Source organism: Littorina saxatilis, linkage group LG13 (genome assembly GCF_037325665.1).
Source record: "Littorina saxatilis isolate snail1 linkage group LG13, US_GU_Lsax_2.0, whole genome shotgun sequence".
Lineage (NCBI taxonomy): Eukaryota > Metazoa > Mollusca > Gastropoda > Littorinimorpha > Littorinidae > Littorina > Littorina saxatilis.
The window spans coordinates 41,174,135-41,198,745 of record NC_090257.1 but is presented as its reverse complement, the minus strand read 5'-3'; the positions used below and the strand labels follow the sequence as shown (position 1 = coordinate 41,198,745).

The following is a 24,611-nucleotide window of genomic DNA, read 5'->3' as shown; positions in this document are numbered from 1 at the left end:
ACAAGGAGAATATTTGCCATGCGCCATAAAAGCTGAAAGAAATGTGTCTTTAGGGTGAGATAGTTAAAGAAATGTGTCTTTAGGGTGAGATAGTTAAAGAAATGTGTCTTTAGGGTGAGATAGTTAAAGAAATGTGTCTTCAGGGTGAGATAGTTAACGCACAGAGAAAAATCCCACAAGTCATTTCAATACTGTAGCACTTAGCGGCGGGTTAAAAGTCAGCTGAAAAAAATAACAAATGTGTAAGCAAAAATGTTTTGGAAAGTTTGATGAAGAAGCCAGTTGCACGGCTTATTGTGGCAAAGTTTGATGAAGAAGCCAGTTGCACGGCTTATTGTGGCAAAGTTTGATGAAGAAGCCAGTTGCACGGCTTATTGTGGCAAAGTTTGATGAAGAAGCCAGTTGCACGGCTTATTGTGGCAAAGTTTAGTTTTTGTGCTGAAGTAATATGGCTGATTATTATGCACCAAAATAAGTTTTGTAAAAGTGATACTTAGGAAAGTTAAACATAGTTCTAAGGTTCATTTCATTCTTAATAAGATGTCGGGTCTGAAATACTTAGAGCAAGATGATACTAAGCATGGCTTTTGTGTGTGCATGTTCATGGGTTGATATGATGCTTGGGTCGTGTGGTTTTGTGTTTGTGGTCCTGGTTAGTGTTGTTACTTGACGGAGAGCAGGAGAACAGTCGGTTGTGGGTGACAGGATTGCTGTGAACAGTGGGACTGGCTTTTTTCATTCGGTCTTACTGGACATTCAACAAGCAACATAATGAACTCATGGCTGACAGGCGCATTGGCCAAGTGGATATTACATCGGCCTCCTGTTGGGTTAAGGGTGGAGATTTGTCCGATCTCCCAGGTCAACTTATGTGCAGACCTGCTAGTCCCTTATCCCACTTTGTGTGTACACGCAAGCACAAGACCAAGTGCGCACATAAAAGATCCTGTCAATCCATGTCGGAGTTCGGTGGGTTATAGAATTCCCTGAAAGCGACGTATGGCTGCCTGAATGGCGGGGTGAAAATGGTCATACACGTAAAACCACACTTGTGCAAAGACACGAGTGAACGTGGGAGTTTCAGCCCATTAACGAAGAAGAAGAAGAACTCGTGGCAATCTCCCGATAAAGCCCTGTGTAAGGTTCACTTTCACACCGAATGAATCTCAAATGTTCATAAAATGATGATGAAAGTCGCTTGTTATATTCAATGCTTGATATTCTCTCGGGTGCCAAGAGATAGGTTCAGTATAACTCTCGCTTATTCTATTGCACATGTTGTATATATATATTTTGAGTGCTTACTTTGTTTCTCAGATCTCAAATGTTCACTCTTTCTCCCCTATGTGACTTCACTCCCAGAGGGCTTTATATGGAGATAGCCCAATTCACTTCAGTCTTGTAAATTGTCGCTGTAATTCACAAACCCCCTATCTTAATTTTTGAGGTTTTGGAACTAAAACAATAGTAAGCTTCCTAATTATGTTTTCCCTGTGGTGATAAAAGCTGACGTAGCTCCAATTAACTGCTTTCTAAAGTAAAGAAAAGTGTTTGAGAAAAAAACTCCTATCTTCATTTCTTTGAAGTGAACGACACAAAAAACCGCTCAAGTTAGAGGGCTGTCACACATGCGACTGAGTCGCGCGATTTACCCTGTCACACAGCCGACTCAGTCGTAGAAAACAGCTACGACAAGTCTGCGACTCAGTCTCATGCGATTCCCTCGTAGCTTTGAGGTTTAGAACATGTTCTATTCCTGCGATCCAGTCGTCGGTCAATCGCAGGGGCAGAGCCAACAGAGCCAATCAGAACGCGTTGCTGCGGCCTCGACGCCGTGACGTAAAATAATGGCGGACAGTGGCGTAGAGCGTCTCTTCGTCGATTCAAAACTTTTTGGAAGAACAGTTTTTCACTCAGATATAAAGGAGACGTTTTAGGCGTGTACAGCGGTCGGAAAACATTAATTGCAGCTGTCTGGGAACTTTATTTCTTGCAAAGGCGTAATGCTGAAAGGAATTTTTCAGAAAGGTAGAGCGACGTTCGAACATTTAGCGTCTGCTCTCACAAAGCGCGTTTGCCGTGTTCACTATGACACGACGTCACTTCCGCCCCGTTCGCGTGGAGTTATCGTTCGCCAGTCGTTCGTCTATCGTTCATCGTGTGACAGGTCAATGGCCTACGATGTGATGTGCGATCGGCCAAAGACTGAATCGCAAGACTGAATCGCAACGACTGAGTCGCCTGTATGACCGAGGCTTTAAACTTACGAGGTTTTCGTGCCATATTTTGACGGAAACTATGTCATAATTAAATATGGAAGATACAGGGTTCCTGCTGTTGTACTTTTAGTTTGCATTAAAAAACCTTGTATATGCCACTTCCGGATGACTCCTTTGGATAATAAAAGCTCCTATAATCTCAATTATTTTTCAATATTGAATGGAATATCATTAATAACTGACATTAACACGCATTAGGAACGGTATTGCACTTTTAAATAACATGTTAACCCATGAATTGAAGTTATATTTGAAGCGGTGGTTTTTCAAAACAGTTTTTCGTTTTTCTCAAAACAGCAAAAATTGAGATACATGGTTTGTGAATTGCAGCGACAATATGTAAAGGAATGATACAGTGACTCTGTTTTTTGTTTCATTTATTTATGATCACATTGTTGTTTGTGAAATTGTACACAACAGAGAGCGTGAATGCACCTTTGTATTGTAGAGAACACAATGCATGTATTTTATTTATTTTGATAATTTTATTTTTAATGTTGTTGATGCATGAACTTTTGCAAAATATTTATTGACCCATGTAAATTCCTTGTGTTCAATTTGTATTTTTATAAATAGTACATCTGTCAATCAGAAAATGAACACACGCATGCACAGAACAGTCAACATTATTGGGGGGGGGGGGGGAGGGGGGGAGGGGGAGGGGGGGGGGCAGGTCAACTGTCAAGTGAGGATCACGTGAACAGGTCATTTGCAATATTTTTTGCTGATGAAAGTTATGCAATTATTGAAATAGGCAGCTGGCCATAGCTCTGAGTGAATTTTTCATCTGACAGATTTTGCCTTTCAAATATGAAGTAGTGACTGTGTGTTAGATTTGATTTGATGCTTTACAGAGCGTTAACCATTTATGTTGAGAGCCAGAATGCATTATTTGTAAAGAAGTAGCAGTTTAAAAACTGGTTCTTGGGATCAATTTTAATTGGACTTTCAAGGGTAAATAAGGAGAAGAAATTGTGCTGTGCATGCAACCTGGCAGTCTTCATAAACATGTCAAGGTCAAAACATGACTCAGCTGTTTGTTGCTGTTGCTATGGTAGTCTATGGAATGGTGTGTAGGTCAAAATGTTACTTTGAAGGTCAGAACATGACTGAAGTTGGTGTTACGTACTGTTGCTAGGTGATGGACGCAGAAAATGAGATGAACCCGTGTCAAGGTCAAAACATAACTGTGTCAAGGTCCTAACATGTGTGTGTTGCTAGGTGATGAACAAAGACATGACTCAGTTTTGTGTGTCGTTGCTAGGCAATGACCAAAGACATGAACCAGTTTTGTGTTGAGGTTGCTAGGCGATGAACAAAGACATGACCCAGTTTGGTGTGCTGTTGCTATGCAATGAACAAAGTCAAAGACATGACCCAGTTTTGTATTGTTGTTGCTAGGCAATGAACAAAGACATGACCCAGTTTTGTGTTGTGGTTGCTAGGCAATGAACCAAGACATGACCCAGTTTTGTGTGCTGTTGCTAGGTGATGGACAAAGACAACCAGATGGACAACCCGTGTACCGGCTGGCTGTCGGATAATGCCTGGGACAACGTGACGGAGCTGGACAAGCTGACCAACTTCCACGGCATCATCACGTCCTTTGAACAATACCCCAGGGACTGGAATATCTGGTACACCTCCGCTACGCCCGAGACCACAGGGCTGCCTGGTGAGGAGAGTGTGGTTGGATTATGGATAAGATTCATATAGTCCGATGAAGTTTCCCGCATGTGTGTTAATGCATGTTTCCATGCCCTGAGACTTTTGCTGTGAACTTGGGTTCTTTATCGTGCGCGTGCGTGCATACAGTGGTGTTTGTACACTGAGGAGAGTCTGCACAAAATAAATAAATCCCTCTCCGAATGTCGTGATCGAACCCACGCCGATAGCGACAACTGGTTTTGAAGCCAGCGCTGCTACTGACAGCTATTTTCCCGCCCTGTGATCAATTGTCAATTAAACACTTGACTGCATCAAGTTGCCAAGCAGCCCTTTCTGACACTGATCTATGTTCACTTTTGTGATAATATAATGCTTCGGCGGATAAATCTCATTAAATTATTATGTAGAGAGATGATTTTGTTCTCTACGACTGTCTTTACCTGGTGGAATAATATGCATTTTTAAGATTTTTTGGTAGTGTGTTAAAGTGACAGGTTTGGCTTCAGTCACGACTCACTTCACCCCCACCCCAAATAACACAATTTATGAAGACATAATAAATAAAAAAACCAATAAAAAAACATGTACTATTCGTACAGCCAGTAAAACATTCTCCACGAATCTTTTTCTTGTTTGGATGTACCTTATCCGGTTTATATTTCAACAAGTTGTAAACGAGGAAAAATATCACTTGCAACAGTGGGCGCAACTGTTCTGCCACCAACTAATCCAATATGTTATTCTAATTGTTTGGTGTGTTATTTTTTTGGAAGAGCTCAGCAATGGATGATTTTTGAAAATAACTCTTGTCACAATAGTATGGGTTGTGAAAGAGTGAGTACCAATAATTTTTCTGGGACAAACTTATGCCATGTGGTTCCTGTACACGTGTATGAGACAGACACCCTCACTAGTGACTGGCCTGTAATGTCACCTGGGACAAAAATGTCACATAGGGAAACTTTCCCATGTGACATTACAGAGCACTCACTAGTGAGTAGGTGTATCTCATACACGTGTACAGGAACCAGATGCTGTAGTATTTTGTCCCAGAAAATTAGCAAGGGACTCTTTTACAGCCAATACAAACCTGTCTGAGTTATTTTCCGGAATAGCTCTGAGCATGCACTTGTCAATGTTGCTGTTTTTTCTCTCAGGGGAATGGGACAATGCGTGCAACGAGCTGCAGCGCATGCTGATCGTGCGTTCCCTGCGTCCCGACCGCGTGTCGTTCTGCGCGACCTCCTTCATCGTCAACAACCTGGGGTCGCGCTTCGTGGAGCCCCCCGTGCTGGACATGCAGCAGGTGGTTGAAGACTCCACCACCAAGACTCCACTCATCTTCGTCCTCTCTCCTGGCGTGGTACGTTCCGCCTTGTCTTAGTCAGGCCTCACTGCGTGGTACAATGGACCCATTCGTCACAGCAGATTAAAACCGTTGGATTGAGGAAGTTATACCCATAGTCTGACAAAGGCATGCACATTGTGGGCCATACAGACCCTCAATTTAAGGCTCCCTACTTTTAAAACCTTGATTTTTTACATTTTCTGTTCATAGACTGTGTCAAATTACCTCAATTTTAATTAAGACTCCCTCCTTTTTAAGACCTGATTTTTAGGGTCTTGATGTTCCACTGTAAACACTTTTGTGATAACACCTCTCATGTTCATCACTGGTTGTAATTCTTACGGAAGAGACTTGTAGGACTTGGTTGGACAACGAAGCACTCTTTTCTTAAAGTAATCAATTATGCCCCAGGAATTTTCTTTGAGAATTGAAAAGAATGTTTCAAGTGTTCAGATTTTCTGCATCTAGGAACGAAGAGTACAAAGACGCACATGTGTATTTGTCACAGTTGGTCCCAAAAAGGTTTCTAGGAGCTGGAGTAAAACAAAAAGTGGGTCGGGAAATTGGAAACAAGGATTTTGTGTGTGTGTCTTACCTCTGTATGTGTGTGTATTCAGGATCCGACCAGCGCCCTGCTTCAGCTTGCTGAGAACAGCGGGATGGCTAGCCGCTTCCACGCCCTTTCTTTGGGTCAAGGTCAGGCGCCAATCGCCACCCGCATGATCAAGGAGGGTGTGAAAGAGGTAGGTACAAATTTGAGATGACAGGCGCTTGTTTGTTTCAATGCTTGTTATTCCAACCATAGAGAGTGTTTTGTTGTAGTGTTACAAAATTGTGATCAATTGAAAGACAGTCATATCTGTAGCCAGTACAAGGTTGTCGTCACCAAGACTGAGACTGGTCTCAAAAACCGGGAAATCTTTAGATGATGCAGTTGTTTTTTATTTCAAACCCTCGAAGTATTCTCCCTTAGCGGCTACACACAGTTTAAGTCGTTGGACCCAGTCAAGAAATGACCGTTTGAAGTCGTTTTTTGGCACCTGGTTCAGACACTGGAAAACAGCCGATCCGAGGGCTGATCGACTGTCAAATCGACGCCCAGCCAATTGTCTTTTCAGATGAGGAAACAAAAAAAAGTCACAGGGTGCAAGATCAGGAGAGTAGGGAGGATGTGGCAAAGTTTCAAAGTTTTCTTCCTCTAGGTACTCTTTCACCACCTTGGATTTGTGAGCAGGTGCGTTATGATGAAGTAATTTGATCCCTTTCAATCCTGTAGTTGGTCTGGCTCTCTTGTAGTAACGAACGATGCCAGCAAGAACTTTTTCCTTGTAGTACACCCCAGTGATGCTTCTGCCTTTTTCGCGTGGTTTTTGAAAAATGACGCCCTTTGTGTTATAAAATATTGTGTATAAAACCTTCTTGCCGGAGCGACTTTTTCACACGATCCGAGGGGCATTGGCACCTTTTTTTTATCCATGCTTTGTTTTGAGCTTTTCTTTTTGGCTCAAAGAAGTACACCCAAGTTTCGTCTCCAGTCACGATCTCATCCAAGCGTTTTTGATCACATCCGTCGTATATCTTGAGTAGCCGTTGGGCAAACGTAACCCTACACCTCTTGTTCTCTTCAGTGAGGAAATGTGGTACCCATCGCGCGCACACCTTTGTGTATCCAAGTTTGTGTTTTAAAATTCTCAAGACAGACGACGACGAAATGTCCAGTGTTTCGGCGATAAAATGACTGCTCACTCGGGGATCTTCATCAACTAACCGTTGCACATGGGACACCATTTTATTGTCGGTTACAGGTGGTTTCTTCACTTTTCCCCTTGCATCTTCCACAGACGTTTTCCCTGTTGAGAAATGCTTTGCCCACCGAAAAACTGTCGCGCGAGATGGTGCTGTGCCTGGGCTTACAGTTCTCAGCTCTTCAAGTATGTCACCGGCCGTTTTACCAAGTGCCGTTCTTATTTTGATGTAGGATCGAAAATCCTTCTCTGAAAATGTGCTTTTTGCCGCCATTTTTTAGGCCAGTGTCTCTCGCTTACATGACTAAATACACTGTATCTTTACGAAAACACAACGGATCACAAAGAAATTATGGACAATAATACGTCATGTACCAATCTTGATAATGACGTCATTTGTTATAAATGTCGTCATTTGATTCTGTGCAAAAAAGACCAGTCTCAGTCTTAGTGACGACAACCTTGTATCTAAGCTTCACACAGGGTTCAGTCTTTGCTTGAATGTTAGCTAGATCTGTACCACCTTATCCAAAATTCAAGCATGCTTGTCTGGACGTGCAGGGCAAGTGGGTGTTCCTGGCCAACTGTCACCTGTCGCTGAGCTGGATGCCGCAGCTGGACAAACTGGTGGAACAACTGCAGGTGGAGGAGCCTCACCCAGAGTTCCGACTGTGGCTTAGCTCCTCCCCCCACCCCGAGTTTCCCATCGCCATCCTCCAGCAAGGCATCAAGATGACGACTGAGCCCCCCAAGGTCAGTCATGGCACCTTTCATTTTACGCTTTCCATTTTTTGGTTATGTTATCAGGTTTTCTTGCTGTGTGGGCATTACTATTGGGGAAATCACATCCTGTAGTAAGGCATCAAGACGACCGCAGAACCTCCCAAGGTCAGCCACAGTGCCTTCAATTTTAACACCTATCATTTTCTTGTAATGTTATCGGAGTTTTCTTGCTGTGTGGGCATAACTGTGGGAAAATTCTCATCAATCATCAAATTAAATCAAATTAACATTATCATGTCAAACATGAGAAATCTGTTTCGTCTCATACGTCTGTGACAAGTGTTACATCTAACCGTTAACCTTTTCTTGAAGAAACAAACGAGGCATAAAGAAGAAGTTTCTCTGACATTTATCTTCTTTCCACTGACAGGGCCTGAAGGCCAACCTCAAGCGTCTGTACAACCTGGTGACGGAGCAGCAGTTCTCTCGCTGCCACAAGCCCGACAAGTACCGCAAGCTGCTCTTCTGTCTCTGCTTCTTCCACTCCGTGCTGCTCGAGAGGAAAAAGTTCCTCATGCTGGGATGGAACATCGCCTACGAGTTCAACGACTCAGACTTTGAGGTGCGAGGATTTGTGTACAGGAGTACCCGCTCCCTTTTCATCAGCCAGTGTTCCCCCTCAACCCTCACCTTGCCCCCCACCCCCAATTTTGCTGTTGGGTATATAGACTGTAGACTCTAACCCCACCTCCCCAAAATAGATTTTGTTTTGCTGTTGGGTATATAGATTGTAGACTCTAACCCCACCTCCCCAAAATAGATTTTGTTTTGCTGTTGGGTATATAGATTGTAGGCTCTAACCCCACCTCCCCAAAATAGATTTTGTTTTGCTGTTGGGTATATAGATTGTAGGCTCTAACCCCACCTCCCCAAAATAGATTTTGTTTTGCTGTTGGGTATATAGATTGTAGACTCTAACCCCACCTCCCCAAAATAGATTTTGTTTTGCCGTTGGGTATATAGTTTGTAGACTCTAACCCCACCTCCCCAAAATAGATTTTGTTTTGCTGTTGGGTATGTAGTTTGTAGACTCTAACCCCACCTCCCCAAAATAGATTTTGTTTTGCTGTTGGGTATATAGATTGTAGGCTCTAACCCCACCTCCCCAAAATAGATTTTGTTTTGCTGTTGGGTATATAGATTGTAGGCTCTAACCCCACCTCCCCAAAATAGATTTTGTTTTGCTGTTGGGTATATAGATTGTAGGCTCTAACCCCACCTCCCCAAAATAGATTTTGTTTTGCTGTTGGGTATGTAGTTTGTAGACTCTAACCCCACCTCGGAAGCGAGAGGTTCCGAGTTCGACCCTGGGTCAGGGCATTAGCAATTTTCTCCCCCCTTTCCTAACCTAGGTGGTGGGTTCAAGTGCTAGTCTTTCGGATGAGACGAAAAACCGAGGTCCCTTCGTGTACACTACATTGGGGTGTGCACGTTAAAGATCCCACGATTGACAAAAGGGTCTTTCCTGGCAAAATTGTATAGGCATAGATAAAAATGTCCACCAAAATACCTGTTTGACTTTTAATAATAGGCCGTGAAAAGTAGGATATGCGCCGAAATGACTGCGATCTGCTGGCCGATGTGAACGCGTGATGTATTGTGTAAAAATATTCCATCTCACACGGCATAAATAAATCCCTGTGCCTTGTATATGTGCGCGATATAAATTGCATAAACATTTTTTTTTTTAAAATCCCTGCGCTTAGAACTGTACCCACGGAATACGCGCGATATAAGCCTCATATTGATTGATTGACCTCCCCAAAATAGATTTTGTTTTGCTGTTGGGTAAATAGAGTGTAGACTCTAACCCCACCTCCCCAAAATAGATTTTGTTTTGCTGTTGGGTAAATAGAGTGTAGACTCTAACCCCACCTCCCCAAAATAGATTTTGTTTTGCTGTTGGGTATGTGGACCGTAGCCCCTGACTTTGATGTCAGTGAATTTTCATAAAAGAACAATTAACGTAAAAAGCGTGAAGAAATAATACGCTTTGCTTGATGTCAGATCTCTGGACTGCCTGTAGACTCTGACTTCTCAGGTCAGTAGAGTTTCATACAGGTTTTTCTATTATCACTCTTAAGGGCAGACCGGGTAGGCAAAATGAGTTATTTTTGGTCTCATACACCTTTTTGGGGTTGTTGGATTTTTCACACCTTTGAACATCCTGGAATGCATTCAATAATCTGCTTTTGTCATTTTAGACATGTATTCATGTAAATAAAACCATTTTCAAACCGATGTTTTGTTGTTTTTGTCTGTGTTTTATCAAAAAAATCGAAAAAATGGTCAACTTTGGATACTCCGTGCTGGTAAATGTGCGCACATGACATGACCCTTCGCTGTTCAAACTGTGTGGAAATTTCCGTTCTTCAAGATGACGTCATCACCGTTGGGGAATTTCCGTTGACATAGGCACAAAGAGAGAGAATCCGTTCCAACCGAAACCCCGGAATTAATATATGCAAATATATGTAGGTCAAAGGCATTTGGCGCAAGCGCAGTAGACAACTTATCAGTCCCCCGGTGTCAACAAATCCATGACGTTTTCACCGATTCAGCAGCATTTTTCAAAGTTTTGAGATGCGGAGAACAACCCTAACATTGGAAATGTTCGGTATAGTGGCAAGAAATATCAGAGAAAGATGAACCAGCAGCAGCGAACAGTAGAAGGAAGTAACAACACTCCGAAATGAACCAACATTATCGTATTGAAGCAGACGACATTCTAAGATTCTTGACTCGACGAGGTGGGTTTTGCTTCTTTCTCTTTTCGATCTTGTTTGTTTGACAACGTAATTTATTGCACATTGTTATGTTGTTGTTGTTGTAAGAATGTGTTAGGGTTTGCAGGTAAATGATAAACAGTTTGTGTCTGAAGTATTTTGCGTGTTTCTTGATCCAATTTACTGACCATGCCGCTCGCCGCACCCCCCCCCCCCCCCCCTCCCTCCCTCGATCATCTCTGTGATATCGTCTTCACAACCCCTATTTTATTGTTCTTCGCTGGCCAGTCCTTGAGAGCTTACTATGGTGTAACATGTCATCATTATTCTTTGTCTGGGGTCAAACTGAGAAGCAGCATCTGAGCGATGTACGACTGACACAGTTTCTGTTTCTGGTCATTGACCGTAGGAAAATAAGTAGATCTACTAGAGAGCGTTCTCTAATTCTAAAGGATTGGTTTACACCAGCATGGCTGACCAACCTATCATTGACAGCAATATTGTTGTCAAATCTTTTCCATTAACTAAGGAATACAAAAATAGATCCAATTTACTTCACCAAAGAAAAAAAAAGAGTTAAACTAAAGGACTGGGGATGCAACTCATGAATCAAAAGCATAAAGATCACCTGCAAACAGTGCTAGGTTTAGGAAATCTGAAAATGTATACACACACACAGAACACACACACACACACACACACAAAACAGACAACAGACAAGAAACAAGCAAATACATAGCAAGTGTGATGAAATAAATTAATTTTAAAAGAAAAATATGAAAAGAAAGAAAGAAAGAAAATAATTCAGCTAGTTTCAGTATTAGTTCCTGTGTGTATGTGATTGTGTGGTTACTCAAATCCCATAGTAAACTTGACATGTAAATTTTGTGATAGGGGCCAATTAATGAATGTCTTTTGTGTGTGTGTGTGTGTGTTCGTCAACCGACATATGTGGGTACGAGCCGCTGAGGTGGTTGTAAGAAAACCCGCCTGGTTCAGTGGTTGGGGGCTGATTGGGATTTCTGATTTACCGGCCTAGCCAAAAAGTTGAGGTACACCCCATGTAACATGGTCATTTGCAAAATAAAGTAAAAGCACTTGTTGACGTTTATATTGAGTCTTAAATTTTGCAGCTTATTACAAACAAAAACCATGGACAGTTGTATCAAATATTAAATCAGTGTTTGTGTATTTATTAGGTTGGAGCAAGGGGAGAGCCAGTCCTCCTGTGGTGGCAGCGAGGAGAAAGATTGACCTGATGGAAAAGTTTGCTAAACCGGAACTACCCTCTTCCACAGCAGAAACATCAGCTTTGCCATCTTCTGACCAACCATAAGAAGATACAGATACTTTGCCATCTTCTGACCCATCACAAGCAGATATGGATACTGGTACTGTGCAACGTCACTCCGCTGACATGTGTTGGGCTTTTGTCAACATTGATCAGCTCAATCTATTGCTGAAAGGTCTATATCCTGTACTGAATGCTTGTCTGATAGCAGTCTGATTATGAAAGAAGGTGATGCATCAGCCCAAGGATTTGCACAGGCCCTGCATCTGGAGTGCATATGAGTGTCCATTCAAGTCTGCAGTTGTTTACTCTTCTCCCGGTGTTTGCAACGCTTCGGGTAGTAAAGTTGCATTTTAAATAATCCGCGTATGACCATGTTGGTACATGGAAAGGGACATTCAGCTTTACAGAAATTTGCTGCAGTGTTAGGATTGAGCACAGAAATACTGTAATTAAAATGTTGCAACTTTTGAATGGCTTGATAGCTTTGTTCCATTTGTGTATATATAATTATGTAATGTTGTTGATGATTTGTGAAGCATCATTTCTATGCAATGGAATAAGAAATCAGTGCATCCGTTGGGTTTTTATGAGTCTGACAGTTTGGTTCTGATCAATATTTTCATATCAGCACAAACACAGATAATTGACTTTTTTAATGTTTTCATATGATTTTTTTTTAAATCAAAAAAATCTGATAATTTGATTATCAAATCATTTCCCCTTCATAGTTAAAGTGTTATTCTGGTTAAAAAAAAACACCCCATTAATTCAAGCTCTACTGTGGTACTAGTTTACCGGGGTACTAGTGAGACTCTTTTACATGCTGTTTTCTCTACATGTAATTTGAGACAAAATGTGGTAATTAAAATGTTGTAACTTTTGAATGGCAAGATGGATTTGTTCCAATTTTGTATATGTTGTTTATGATTTGTGAAGCACCATTTCTGTGCATGGAATAAGAATACAGTGGATTCCTTGTGTTTTTATGAGTCCGACAGTTTCGTTTTGATTCATATCTGCACTAACATAGATGAGTTTTCAAATGATTTTTTTTTAAAAGTCTGGATAATTTGATCGTCAAATCATTTCCCCATCATAGTAAAGTGGTTATTCTTATAAAAACATATCAATTCAGGCTGCACTGTGCTACTAGTTTGAGGTACTGGTTGGAATCTTTCAAATGCTGTTTTCTCTGAATGTAATTTTCAGACAAACATCTGTAATTAAAATGTTGCAACTTTTGAATGGCTTGATGGATTTGTTTCATTTTTGTTTATGTTGTTTATGATTTGTAAAGCGTCAGTTTTGTGTATGGAATAAGAGTTAAGTGCATTGGTTGGGTTTTTATGAGTCTGACAGTTTGGTTCTGATTCATGTTTTCATATCGGTACAAACAAAGATGGTTGTTTTCATATGATGTATATAAAAAAAATCCTGATAATTTGATTGTCAAATGCTTTTCCCTACATAGTAAAGTGGTCATTCTGATAAAAACATATGAATTCAGGGTGCACTGTGCTACTGGTTTTTTTATGTACTGGTTCAAATCTTTAAAATGCTGTTTTCTCTGAATGTAATTTTCAGTCAAAACGCTACAATTAAAATGTTGCAACTTTTGAAAGGCTTGATGGATTTGTTCAGTTTTTGTATATGTTGTTTATGAGTTGTACAGCATCAGTTCTGTGTATGGAATAAGAGTTCAGTGCATTGGTTGGGTTTTTATGAGTCTGACAGTTAGGATTTCATGTATTTTTCTTATCAAAATTGAACCGGTAACTGAAAATGCTAAATTAAAATAATATATTGCTTAGAAATGCTTTTCGATACACAGAATTATTAAACACACACATATTGCTGCAAAGAAGAAAAATTGGATCAAAACATGCACTGGTTCACAAACTGCAACATTTTAAAAAAAGCACATTTTATAACGTTTTTCTCACATTTTGGTGAATAAAACCCCCAAAAATTGCTTTTCACTCAAAATTTAAAATGGTTTCCCTTAATTAGGTTATTCTGCTTGCAAAAATCAAACAAGCAGCAAGCTGTTTCCAAAATAAAAAAAAAAAGTGCTTGCCTACCCTGTCCCCCCTTAAAACCAACATAAGGTATGATCTGTTTGATGTAGGATGTATGGACTGTAACGATTCTGGCGTTGAGTTCAGCAGAGTTTCGTAAACGAATACAAGAAAGGAGTTTTTGTGCGTCTTCTACAGTGGAACCCCCCTTTTAAGACCCTCTTTTCTCAGACTTTCTGTTCATAGCTTTTGTACATGTACCCCCATTTTAAGACTCGCTCCTTTTTAAGACGTGATTTTTCCTGATTAATGGAGGTCTGTAAAGGGAGGTTCCACTGTAGAAGAAAAGAGTGTTTGTGTGTCTTCTATCATCACTCAGTCCTGTGTCAAGTGTTTGCGTGTCTTCTATCATCACTCAGTCCTGTGTCAAGTGTGTGTGTGTCTTCTATCATCACTCAGTCCTGTGTGAAGTGTGTGTGTGTCTTCTATCATCACTCAGTCCTGTGTCAAGTGTTTGTGTGTCTTCTATCATCACTCAGTCCTGTGTCAAGTGTGTGTGTGTGTCTTCTATCATCACTCAGTCCTGTGTCAAGTGTTTGTGTGTCTTCTATCATCACTCAGTCCTGTGTCAAGTGTTTGTGTGTCTTCTATCATCACTCAGTCCTGTGTGAAGTGTGTGTGTGTCTTCTATCATCACTCAGTCCTGTGTCAAGTGTTTGTGTGTCTTCTATCATTACTGAGTCCTGTGTCAAGTGTTTGTGTGTCTTCTATCATTACTGAGTCCTGTGTCAAGTGTTTGTGTGTCTTCTATCATCACTCAGTCCTATGTCAAGTTGTGACATGAGTCACCATGTGTTTCTGTGCTGTGAACAGGTGTCAGAAAACTTGCTGAGCCTCTACCTTGATGGCTACGATGAAACACCGTGGGACGCCCTCAAATACCTAATTGCCGGCATCAACTACGGAGGTCACGTGACGGACGACTGGGATCGTCGTCTCCTCATGACCTACATCAACGACCTCTTCACCGATAACGTCCTCAGCCAGCCTTTCTTCAAGTGAGTGGTTGTAACTTACAATGTTACACTAAACACCACTTGTATGAAAGAAAAAAAAAAAAAGAAAAAAAAGAAAAAAGAAAAAAAGAAAAAAAGTGAGTGGTTGTACGCTTTTCATTCGTGTCTGTGCAGCAGTAAGTTTATCTGCTGCATTAGTAGCATTGAGACGCCTGAAACTTGATCATTTGGCCTTTTCTTAAGCCACATATTAATTGGGCGAAGTGTAATATGCAAAGTCTACTTCACGAAGCCCGCTGCATAAAAACTTTGGTATGAATTTTTAGTGAAAAGACTTTGCGTAGAATATGTGAAGTCAACTTTGGGCTGAATTAACACTATTGTGACTAGCATTGCCACGGCGTTAACGTCCTGCCTGCCCAAGCTTGCCACCAAGAAACTTCCCAAAAAACAGTAACTGTAAAGAAATCTGTCTAGCAAGCTTGAATTAAGTCCAATCACCACCAAATTTTGTGTACTAATTAAAAAATGGATGCCCAGTTCGGTCGTGCTATTTATAAGTTTGTCACGCGATTTGTTTTAGCAAAGGGGGGGTGAAAGGGGGATAATTTGTGTTTTTTTACGTTTTTTTGTGTGTGTTTTCTTTTCCACTGCTTTTTTAAAAGTTATTTTTTAACAGAAAGTATTATAAATAATTTTATAACCAAACAAGGTGTAAAACCTATGAATTAGCTGAAATATTGTTAAAATTCTACACAGAAATAAGGAGACAGTACAAAGAAAAAAACAAGCAAATCCCGCATTCACTCACAGCATCCTGACTCAAATGAAACAAAACTGTGACACTCACCAAATGATGTCTAGGTAATCATATTGAATATAAGTCACATTTTCACAACAAAGTCCCAACTGTTCACCTATGAACATTTCCAAAAGGATTATGAGGCTCCAGCCATCCATTGTTATCAGTGCTGCCACGCCCCCCTTGCAACTACACATTCGAAGATTCATGCAGTACCACCTTAACACGTGTAGTTTTCCGACTCATACTAGCAACAACAGGACTGTTTCTTCCTCAATATCACTGCTATTATCGCTTTCTTGAGGCGAAAACAACACGTCAGAATCATGATCTACAGGGTCCTCAAGATCCAACATCCGGAGAATCTCCTCCCGTGACAAGGCTCGCCTTCGATTCATTTTTTTTCTCGAAAAAACCACACAAATCAGGCTAATTTTGCATATGGCGGAAGGGCACGCAAAGTGTGTCAAGGGAAACAACTCAATTTACTGCAAGCTTCAAAAACCGGGAAGCAATCACGAGTCGTGTACCCTGTATGGCTCTTACTGAAAAATGCGCGTCCCGTCCATGGGCGTGTCAGCGCGGTTACTGATTTATCAGTGTCCCGTCGCGAAAGTGTTAAGGCAGCTCAAGAACAATGGCTGTATGAGTAAAAAACGGGAAACATGCGGTTGAGAAAGTGATACTGGTATTCATTTCAAACCACAATATGAATCAGTAAAAGAATATCACAGGTCTTTGACTCACAAATCAAACGGTGCCTAAATTATAACCTTTCCTAGGTTTTGTCTTTGAGTTTGGAATTTTGTCAGCATCTGAGTTTCAGGACTGTATGATACTTATCCTAAAAGTGGTTGTTCATTAATTAAGCCCAAAGTCAACTTCATGAAGACTTCGCAAAGGCTTTTTACTGAAAACTCGGTGCTAAAGGTTTGTGCAGCCAGCTTTGCCAAGTATACTTCACGCAGTCGACTTGGCCCAGGTAAGGACAGGCTTTATCCTTGTCTTAAGACTGAGACTGTGTTGGTGTTTAGGGTGTCACAGCTACCTACCTACTACGTTCCACGCGACGGCCCGCTGTCGTCGTACAAAGAGTACGTCAGCATGCTGCCCAACGTTGACCACCCGGAGGTCTTCGGCCAGCACCCCAACGCTGACATCGCCTCGCAGATCCAGGAAACACGCATGCTGTTTGACACGCTTCTGTCTTTGCAGCCGCAGATCTCGTCTACCGCAGGGGAGAGCAGGGAAGACAAAGTACGTCCATGATTATGTAGCCTTTGTCTTTTTTCATTTTCATTTAATTTTATTTACTCTATTATCTCAAAGCTGGGCAATTGGGGTCGCCTTCTCCCAGTGGAAAGCTAGTAGCAACAAGACTCGCGCTACCCGGGTGTGTGCATGTTTAGGTGTAGTCAGCCACCTGCACTTATCCAGGGGTGGGACTTATCCGTGGATTTCCGCGGACACAACTTACGAATTCCGCTGGAGTAATCTGTTTTTCCGCATCCCATTTCATCACAGTATCTATAACTTGTTGACTGAATGATATGGAGAGAAGTGAAGATGGAACAGAACACTGGAGGCTTGAGAGTTAAATTGTGCTGACTGAAAACTCCTGATAACTAATAGTAATTTTGAGCTTCAATGCATTTGGGCGTCACTTGGATCATACTATTGCCAGTATTGGGTTATGGATACATGGTTCATTGCGTAAGTATGCACCATTACAATGTTACCATGGTTGTGTAAAAGTGTGTTTTTTGTTTGGTTGGGTGGTGTTTTTTTTGTGGGGGGGAGGGGGGGGGGGGGAAGTGTGGAGAATTTCTTTTTTACCCGATCCAAACGAGTTGAATTTTAGTCTCAGAATGCACAGATTTTAATGTACCGTATAAAAAAATTCGGGGGATTTCCTCTTTTTTCATCACAAGAGAGTCCCACCCCTGACTTATCACAGAATGACCGAGGACTTTTATGTGCTACTATGGTGTCACAGGGGTGGTACATGGATACTGTATCTGAGTCTGCACATAAAGTTGACCCGTGTCCGTCCCAGCCAGGAGCGTGAGCTGTTTAGACACGTGTCAGGTGTAGATCGAGAGTTCTTTATGCTAGGGTCTGACAGCTGTTGTGTCCTGTTGTGGCCTTGCAAACCTTTCAATTTACAATGCAAATTAGGTTTGCTGCGACTAAGTCAAGCTAGCATCAGAGTCCTTTGCCTAGCCCAATTCAAGTGTTTCCTACACTTGGTTACATGCATTTCCTATTGTTGGTTTGCTGACTGGTTGATTGTTGTGTTCCAGGTGCTGGACCTCGCAGCCAATATTTTCAAACAGATTCCTGAGAACATTGACTACGAGGGCACAGCAAAAATACTGTCACTCGATCCCTCACCACTCAACGTTGTGCTGCTGCAAGAGGTAGGGCTCTGTGTGTGTATGTGTTTGTGTATGTGTGTGTGTCGTCAGTGTCTGTGTGTGTCTGTGTCTGTGTTTGTGTATGTGTCTCTGTCTGTGTGCGTGCATGCCTGCCTGCCTGCCTGCCTGCCTGCCGGCCTGCCTGCCTGCCTGCCTGCCTGCCTGCCTGCCTCTCTGTCTGTCTGTCCCTGAGTATGCTGTTGTGGAAAGATGATGCAAAATGTTTTCTGCTTTGATACATTTAGACAACTAAGATGACTGTGTTTTGGGGATGCACTCAACTATTCAGATGTTGTTTGTCACACTGAACAACGATTGTTTTCATTATTATGGCTGTCCTGTTTCCATGTTGACATACTCAGCATACTGATGATATGTGAGGGGTGGAACAAGACAAAAAACCAGGTTTTATTTCCATGTTTTCATGGCAACTGATTCAGCACTTTGATCGTGTACTATGGTGTAGTGAACAATACAAATATTAAATTTCTGTAACTGTCCTGTTACCAAGTCAACAAATTCACCCTATCAATGGTACTATAACTGACCTAAGGTAAAAATAGTTCCATGTCAATGAATGTTTTGTTTCCGTGGCAACAGATTCAGCGGTACAACCTCCTGCTGGACGAGATTCGCGTCTCATTGACGGACTTGGAGAAAGGCATCCAGGGTCTGGTTGTCATGACGCTGGAACTGGAGAGCATCTTCACCTGTATCTATGACGGTCGCGTGCCACCTGCCTGGGAACAGGTGAGTTCTTACTTGCAGCCAATTGAGTCTATTTGCTTCCTGGTTTGGAAATTAGACCGTTGCAGCATTTTACAGTCTTAGATCGTCATATACATAAGGCAAGGTGATCTCCTCAAGGACATTATATAGTCCTTCCATGAGAGGCCACTTGCCATGTATTGCCAAATTGACCAGGCAGGGAATAGCAAACGCCCTTTCCTTCCATGAGAGGCCACCTGCAGTATAGGGGGCATTTTGTACATTATGTATACGATGTTCGCATAGATATTACTTTACACTTTGTTGACCAAGTTTTTTTTTTAGCCGAGACCAGCTGTGCTGCAGCAGGTCACTCAGAATTGTAGTAACTGTGTAGCAACTGTGGATTAACACTCTGGAATGCAGGCGTTAGATCGACGTTACAGGAAGCGACTGAAGCTAACAGTCTGAGCAGAATGTGGATATGTGCCGAATGAGAGCAGATGCAATGTAGTGACTACATGTGTACGGATATATCGGTACCTGGTCAGATAGAGCCATATGAGTGGGTACGGATATATCCGTACCTGGGAGACAATGAGCTAAGGTATTGTTAGTCTTTTTACGCTGCCCAAGTTTAGATCTATCTTTGTACATTTTGCTGGTTTTGTCAGCATCAATATGACGTGAGAAAGGTGTGTAGTTCGCATAGATATTACTTTTTGGAATTGTTAGTTTTTTTACGCTGCCCAAGTTTAGATCTTTCTTTGTGCATTTTCCTGATTTTGTTAGCATCAATATGACGTGAGAAAGGTGTGTAGTTCGCATAGATATTACTTTTTGGAATTGTTAGTCTTTTTACGCTGCCCAAGTTAAGTTCTTTGTTTGTAAATGTTGCTGGTTTTGTCAAGATGGGTATCACGTGCGTGAAAGGTGTGTAGAGAGCAGACTGTCACTAACAGTCTCTATGTGCAGGCCTACCCCTCCATGAAGCCCCTGGCGGCCTGGACCCGTGACCTGGTTCAGCGCGTGGAGCAGTTGGCCAAGTGGGCGCAGACCGCTCACCCACCCACCATCTTCTGGATGTCCGGCTTCACCTTCCCCACCGGCTTCCTCACCGCCGTTCTGCAGACCTCTGCCCGCCAGAACAGTGTAAGTGTCACTCAGTTGTCCCCCTTTCATGGCAGCATCTCTCCATTGGCGGAGTTGTTTACCTGTCTGGAGGGTGAGGTATTTAAAGTACCGTTAGCTGTATATTTCTGGTTTTAGCATATCATCACACACATGTTCCTGATAGAAAATGTTTGTGTGAGGATGTAAAGCCCCTCCATCCTCTCCATCCCCTCCATCCCCTCCATCCCCTCCATCCTCCTGGTATGTGGCTAGACAGCACACCCGTGAGATGCGGAGAGCTGTTTGTGATAGAGTCTGGCTGCCGTTGTCACCTGGTATGGTCTTGCCAACATGTACATTCACATAGCAGTTTTTAAAGGGCTATAACTTGAGCCCAAGCTCTCTCCTGTCTGACTGCCTGCCTCCACAGGTCATTCTTGTTTTTCATGCACTTGCTTTTATCAGCAAAGATTTTTAGGACACTTGTGGTGTCGATTAAAGAATATACAGCTCTTTTTTGGGGGGTCTCAAATTCTTTTTAATTGTCATTGGCATGTGGACATTGTTCAACTCTACCAACTAAAACTTTAGTCAATCTGAGTGTGGAAGTTGATTGAATCCATTAATGTTGAATGCTATTGACGTCACTGACTGTGTGCTAACAGGTATCTGTGGACTTGCTGTCGTGGGAATTCACCGTCAACACTGTGGATGATTCCAACATCACCGGGCCGCCTAAGGTACGCTTTCTTGCACGATTGATCATTTTGTCTCAAGCATATTTTGTTGTTTTCATTTCGTCGATAGGTGGTTAATTTGTCTTTCGGGTCCGAAGATGACTTGCGTTCTTCAGCTTATCTGTGCATTCGGAGGTGGCTCTGCAAGCCTAGTCTGGAGGTGGCTCTGCAAGCCTAGTCTGGAGGTGGCTCTGCAAGCCTAGTCTGGAGGTGGCTCTGCAAGCCTAGTCTGGAGGTGGCTCTGCAAGCCTAGTCTGGAGGTGGCTCTGCAAGCCTAGTCTGGAGGTGGCTCTGCAATCCTAGTCTGGAGGTGGCTCTGCAAGCCTAGTCTGGAGGTGGCTCTGCAAGCCTAGTCTGGAGGTGGCTCTGCAAGCCTAGTCTGGAGGTGGCTCTGCAATCCTAGTCTGGAGGTGGCTCTGCAATCCTAGTCTGGAGGTGGCTCTGCAAGCCTAGTCTGGAGGTGGCTCTGCAAGCCTAGTCTGGAAATATGGATAGGAGGAAATGTACTATTAACTCACTTTCAATTTGACAATGCAGAACTATGTCCAGAGATGAGTAAAGCGAATGTTTTAACATGAAAAGTAAACCAGAGATGTGAAAGTAAAATTTTAATCTATGAAGAGATTAAATTTCGCAAAACATGGTCTGGCAGTTAGTTTCCTTCAGAGGAGTTTTCAGAAATGAGCAGCATTGAGTTAGGTCAAGTGCATTATAACCCACTGGGAGACGTGAATCTGAAATGAGCAGCATTGAGTTAGGTCAAGTACATTATAACCCACTGGGAGACGTGAATCTGAAATGAGCAGCATTGAGTTAGGTCAAGTGCATTATAACCCACTGGGAGACGTGAATCTGAAATTAATTTTGCCCAGTGTAGGTGAAAGACAGACAGAAAGTGTGACAGCTATACAATGTACCTATTTATAAACTTTGACACAATTGTGATGATGACAGTATGTAAGACGACAGGTGCATTGAAAGATTTTCCTAAGGTGCCCCTAAGCAGTGACACTTGCAGAGAAGCAATTTGTCAAACACATGTTATGATTGCTAAGAGAATGAGTGAGAGTATCGTGTATGGTGGCGTGTTTCAGGACGGAGTGTACATCAAGGGTCAAACACATGTTATGATTGGTAACAGAATGAGTGAGAGTATCGTGTATGGTGGCGTGTTTCAGGACGGAGTGTACATCAAGGGTCAAACACATGTTATGATTGTGAACAGAATGAGTGAGAGTATCGTGTATGGTGGCGTGTTTCAGGACGGAGTGTACATCAAGGGTCAAACACATGTTATGATTGTTAAGAGAATGAGTGAGAGTATCGTGTATGGTGGCGTGTTTCAGGACGGAGTGTACATCAAGGGTCAAACACATGTTATGATTGTTAAGAGAATGAGTGAGAGTATCGTGTATGGTGGCGTGTTTCAGGACGGAGTGTACATCAAGGGTCAAACACATGTTATGATTGTTAAGAGAATGAGTGAGAGTATCGTGTATGGTGGCGTGTTTCAGGACGGAGTGTACATCAAGGGTCAAACACATGTTATGATTGTTAAGAGAATGAGTGAGAGTATCGTGTATGGTGGCGTGTTTCAGGACGGAGTGTACATCAAGGGTCAAACACATGTTATGATTGTTAAGAGAATGAGTGAGAGTATCGTGTATGGTGGCGTGTTTCAGGACGGAGTGTACATCAAGGGTCAAACACATGTTATGATTGTTAAGAGAATGAGTGAGAGTATCGTGTATGGTGGCGTGTTTCAGGACGGAGTGTACATCAAGGGTCAAACACATGTTATGATTGTCAACAGAATGAGTGAGAGTATCGTGTATGGTGGCGTGTTTCAGGACGGAGTGTACATCAAGGGTCAAACACATGTTATGATTGTCAACAGAATGAGTGAGAGTATCGTGTATGGTGGCGTGTTTCAGGACGGAGTGTACATCAAGGGTCAAACACATGTTATGATTGTTAAGAGAATGAGTGAGAGTATGGTGTATGGTGGCGTGTTTCAGGACGGAGTGTACATCAAGGGTCAAACACATGTTATGATTGTTAAGAGAATGAGTGAGAGATCGAGATGTATGGTGGCGTGTTTCAGGACGGAGTGTACATCAAGGGGCTGTACCTGCAAGGAGCGGGCTGGGACAAGAAGAACTCCATGCTGGTGGAAGCAGACCCCATGCAGCTCGTCTGTCCCATGCCATCCATCCTCTTCAAACCCACCGAGACCAAGAAAAAGAGCAGCAAAGGTGGGTCTGCTTTGTGTGTAGATGTGTGTGGCGGTATGGTGCACTTGTTCCCTCAATTACCATGACAACCCTCTAGTGCTGGCTTCCCTTGCCCCTTTCAGTCTGTAAAGTGGGGGCCTTAACCCCTTCACTGCCACAGTGGTAGTAACTTATCCGAATGGTCTATGGGAAAGAACTGTGTTTAGAACCCCTACAAGTACTTGGACAGTGGTTACCTCCCATTTAGTTTTCAGAAATGTCCTGAAATGTTGTTGACACAAATCCCACGTATGAGATACGGTTATGGGCGTACGATAAACAGAAAATGACCACGTATTACATACGGGGTGGGCAGTGAAGGGGTTAAAAGGAGGGTTCCACTGTCAGACCTTGGAACTCATACCATTTCACCCTGTTTCGTACGCACGATTATGTAGAATATGACCAGTACGGTCAGTGGAAAAAATTAGAGAAAAATTCCTAGACTTCTTTTCTTCATGATTACAGTTTTTTTCAGTAAACATTGAAAGAAGCATTTGTTTCAAACGTATTGGTAAACTTAATTATTGGTGTGACGGACGTGGTGAAACATGTTTGAATCATGGATACTCAAAGGGCGGGGATGTAGCTCAGTCGATAGCGCGCTGGATTTGTATCCAGTTGGCCGCTGTCAGCGTGAGTTCGTCCCCACGTTCGGCGAGAGATTTATTTCTCAGAGTCAACTTTGTGTGCAGACTCTCCTCGGTGTCCGAACACCCCCGTGTGTACACGCAAGCACAAGACCAAGTGCGCACGAAAAAGATCCTGTAATCCATGTCAGAGTTCGGTGGGTTATAGAAACACGAAAATACCCAGCATGCTTCCTCTGAAAACGGCGTATGGCTGCCTAAATGGAGGGTAAAAAACGGTCATTCATGTAAAATTCCACTCGTGCAAAAAACACAAGTGTACGTGGGAGTTTCAGCCCACGAACGCAGAAGAAGATGGATACTCAAATGCTGTGTGGAGTGCGCTAATTTTTCTGAAAATACACCAAGTTTGCTTGAGAATACTCCAAGTGAAAAACGAGGGTTACTAGGTCTACACTGTATTACATTTCTGAGTCAATTGATGGTTTGTGGCAGGTATCTACACATCGCCGTGCTACTACTACCCCAACCGTACTGGGTCAGCCAGCCGGCCGTCCTTCATTGTCGCCGTTGACCTCAAGGCCGGCGAGAAACCCGCAGACCACTGGACCCGCCGTGGAACCGCCATCCTCATGAGCTTGGACTACTAACAACAAAACACTACTAAGATTATGTTGAAAAACAAGACAATTCTGTACTCACCACAAATACAACGTCATCTTTGGTCTCAGGCTTTTTCAAGACACAAATTAAAACTGCCATCCTCATGAGCTTGGACTACTAACAGCAACAAAAACTAATAATAAGAATATGAAATAACCAAAGGGAAGTAATCGAGTAGTAATGGAGTAGGTGAGAGTTATACGGAACACTTACTTCCCTTTGGTTATTTGATCTCATAACAGCGCTCTGCCTCATTTCGTTTAAGATTATTACTAAGAATATGTTGAAAATCAAGACAAGTCTGTACTCACCAAGACAGTGACAGCACAAGTACAATGTCACCTGTGGAGGCTTCTTCAGGACACAAATAAAAAGTGAATCAAAAAGCAAAATAAAAAAGCAGAGAACCAAAGGTCTAAGTTGTGCTTAAA

At 42.3% G+C, this 24,611-nt stretch overlaps 1 protein-coding gene across 2 annotated transcripts in view; it reads left to right on the top strand.

Moving 5' to 3' along the window:
* Positions 1-24,611, top strand: part of LOC138945765 (dynein axonemal heavy chain 2-like) — a 155,923-nt gene extending 131,312 nt beyond the window's left edge. For both annotated transcript variants that reach the window (XM_070317277.1, XM_070317276.1), the window contains 13 exons: positions 3,768-3,954; positions 5,105-5,310; positions 5,913-6,038; positions 7,602-7,793; positions 8,194-8,385; positions 14,735-14,919; positions 16,714-16,936; positions 17,983-18,099; positions 18,697-18,846; positions 19,780-19,956; positions 20,583-20,657; positions 22,759-22,909; positions 24,013-24,611. In XM_070317277.1, the coding sequence (XP_070173378.1) occupies positions 3,768-3,954; positions 5,105-5,310; positions 5,913-6,038; positions 7,602-7,793; positions 8,194-8,385; positions 14,735-14,919; positions 16,714-16,936; positions 17,983-18,099; positions 18,697-18,846; positions 19,780-19,956; positions 20,583-20,657; positions 22,759-22,909; positions 24,013-24,167 (2,136 nt within the window). In that variant the 3' untranslated portion in view covers positions 24,168-24,611. The remainder of the gene's footprint in view (positions 1-3,767; positions 3,955-5,104; positions 5,311-5,912; positions 6,039-7,601; positions 7,794-8,193; positions 8,386-14,734; positions 14,920-16,713; positions 16,937-17,982; positions 18,100-18,696; positions 18,847-19,779; positions 19,957-20,582; positions 20,658-22,758; positions 22,910-24,012) is intronic.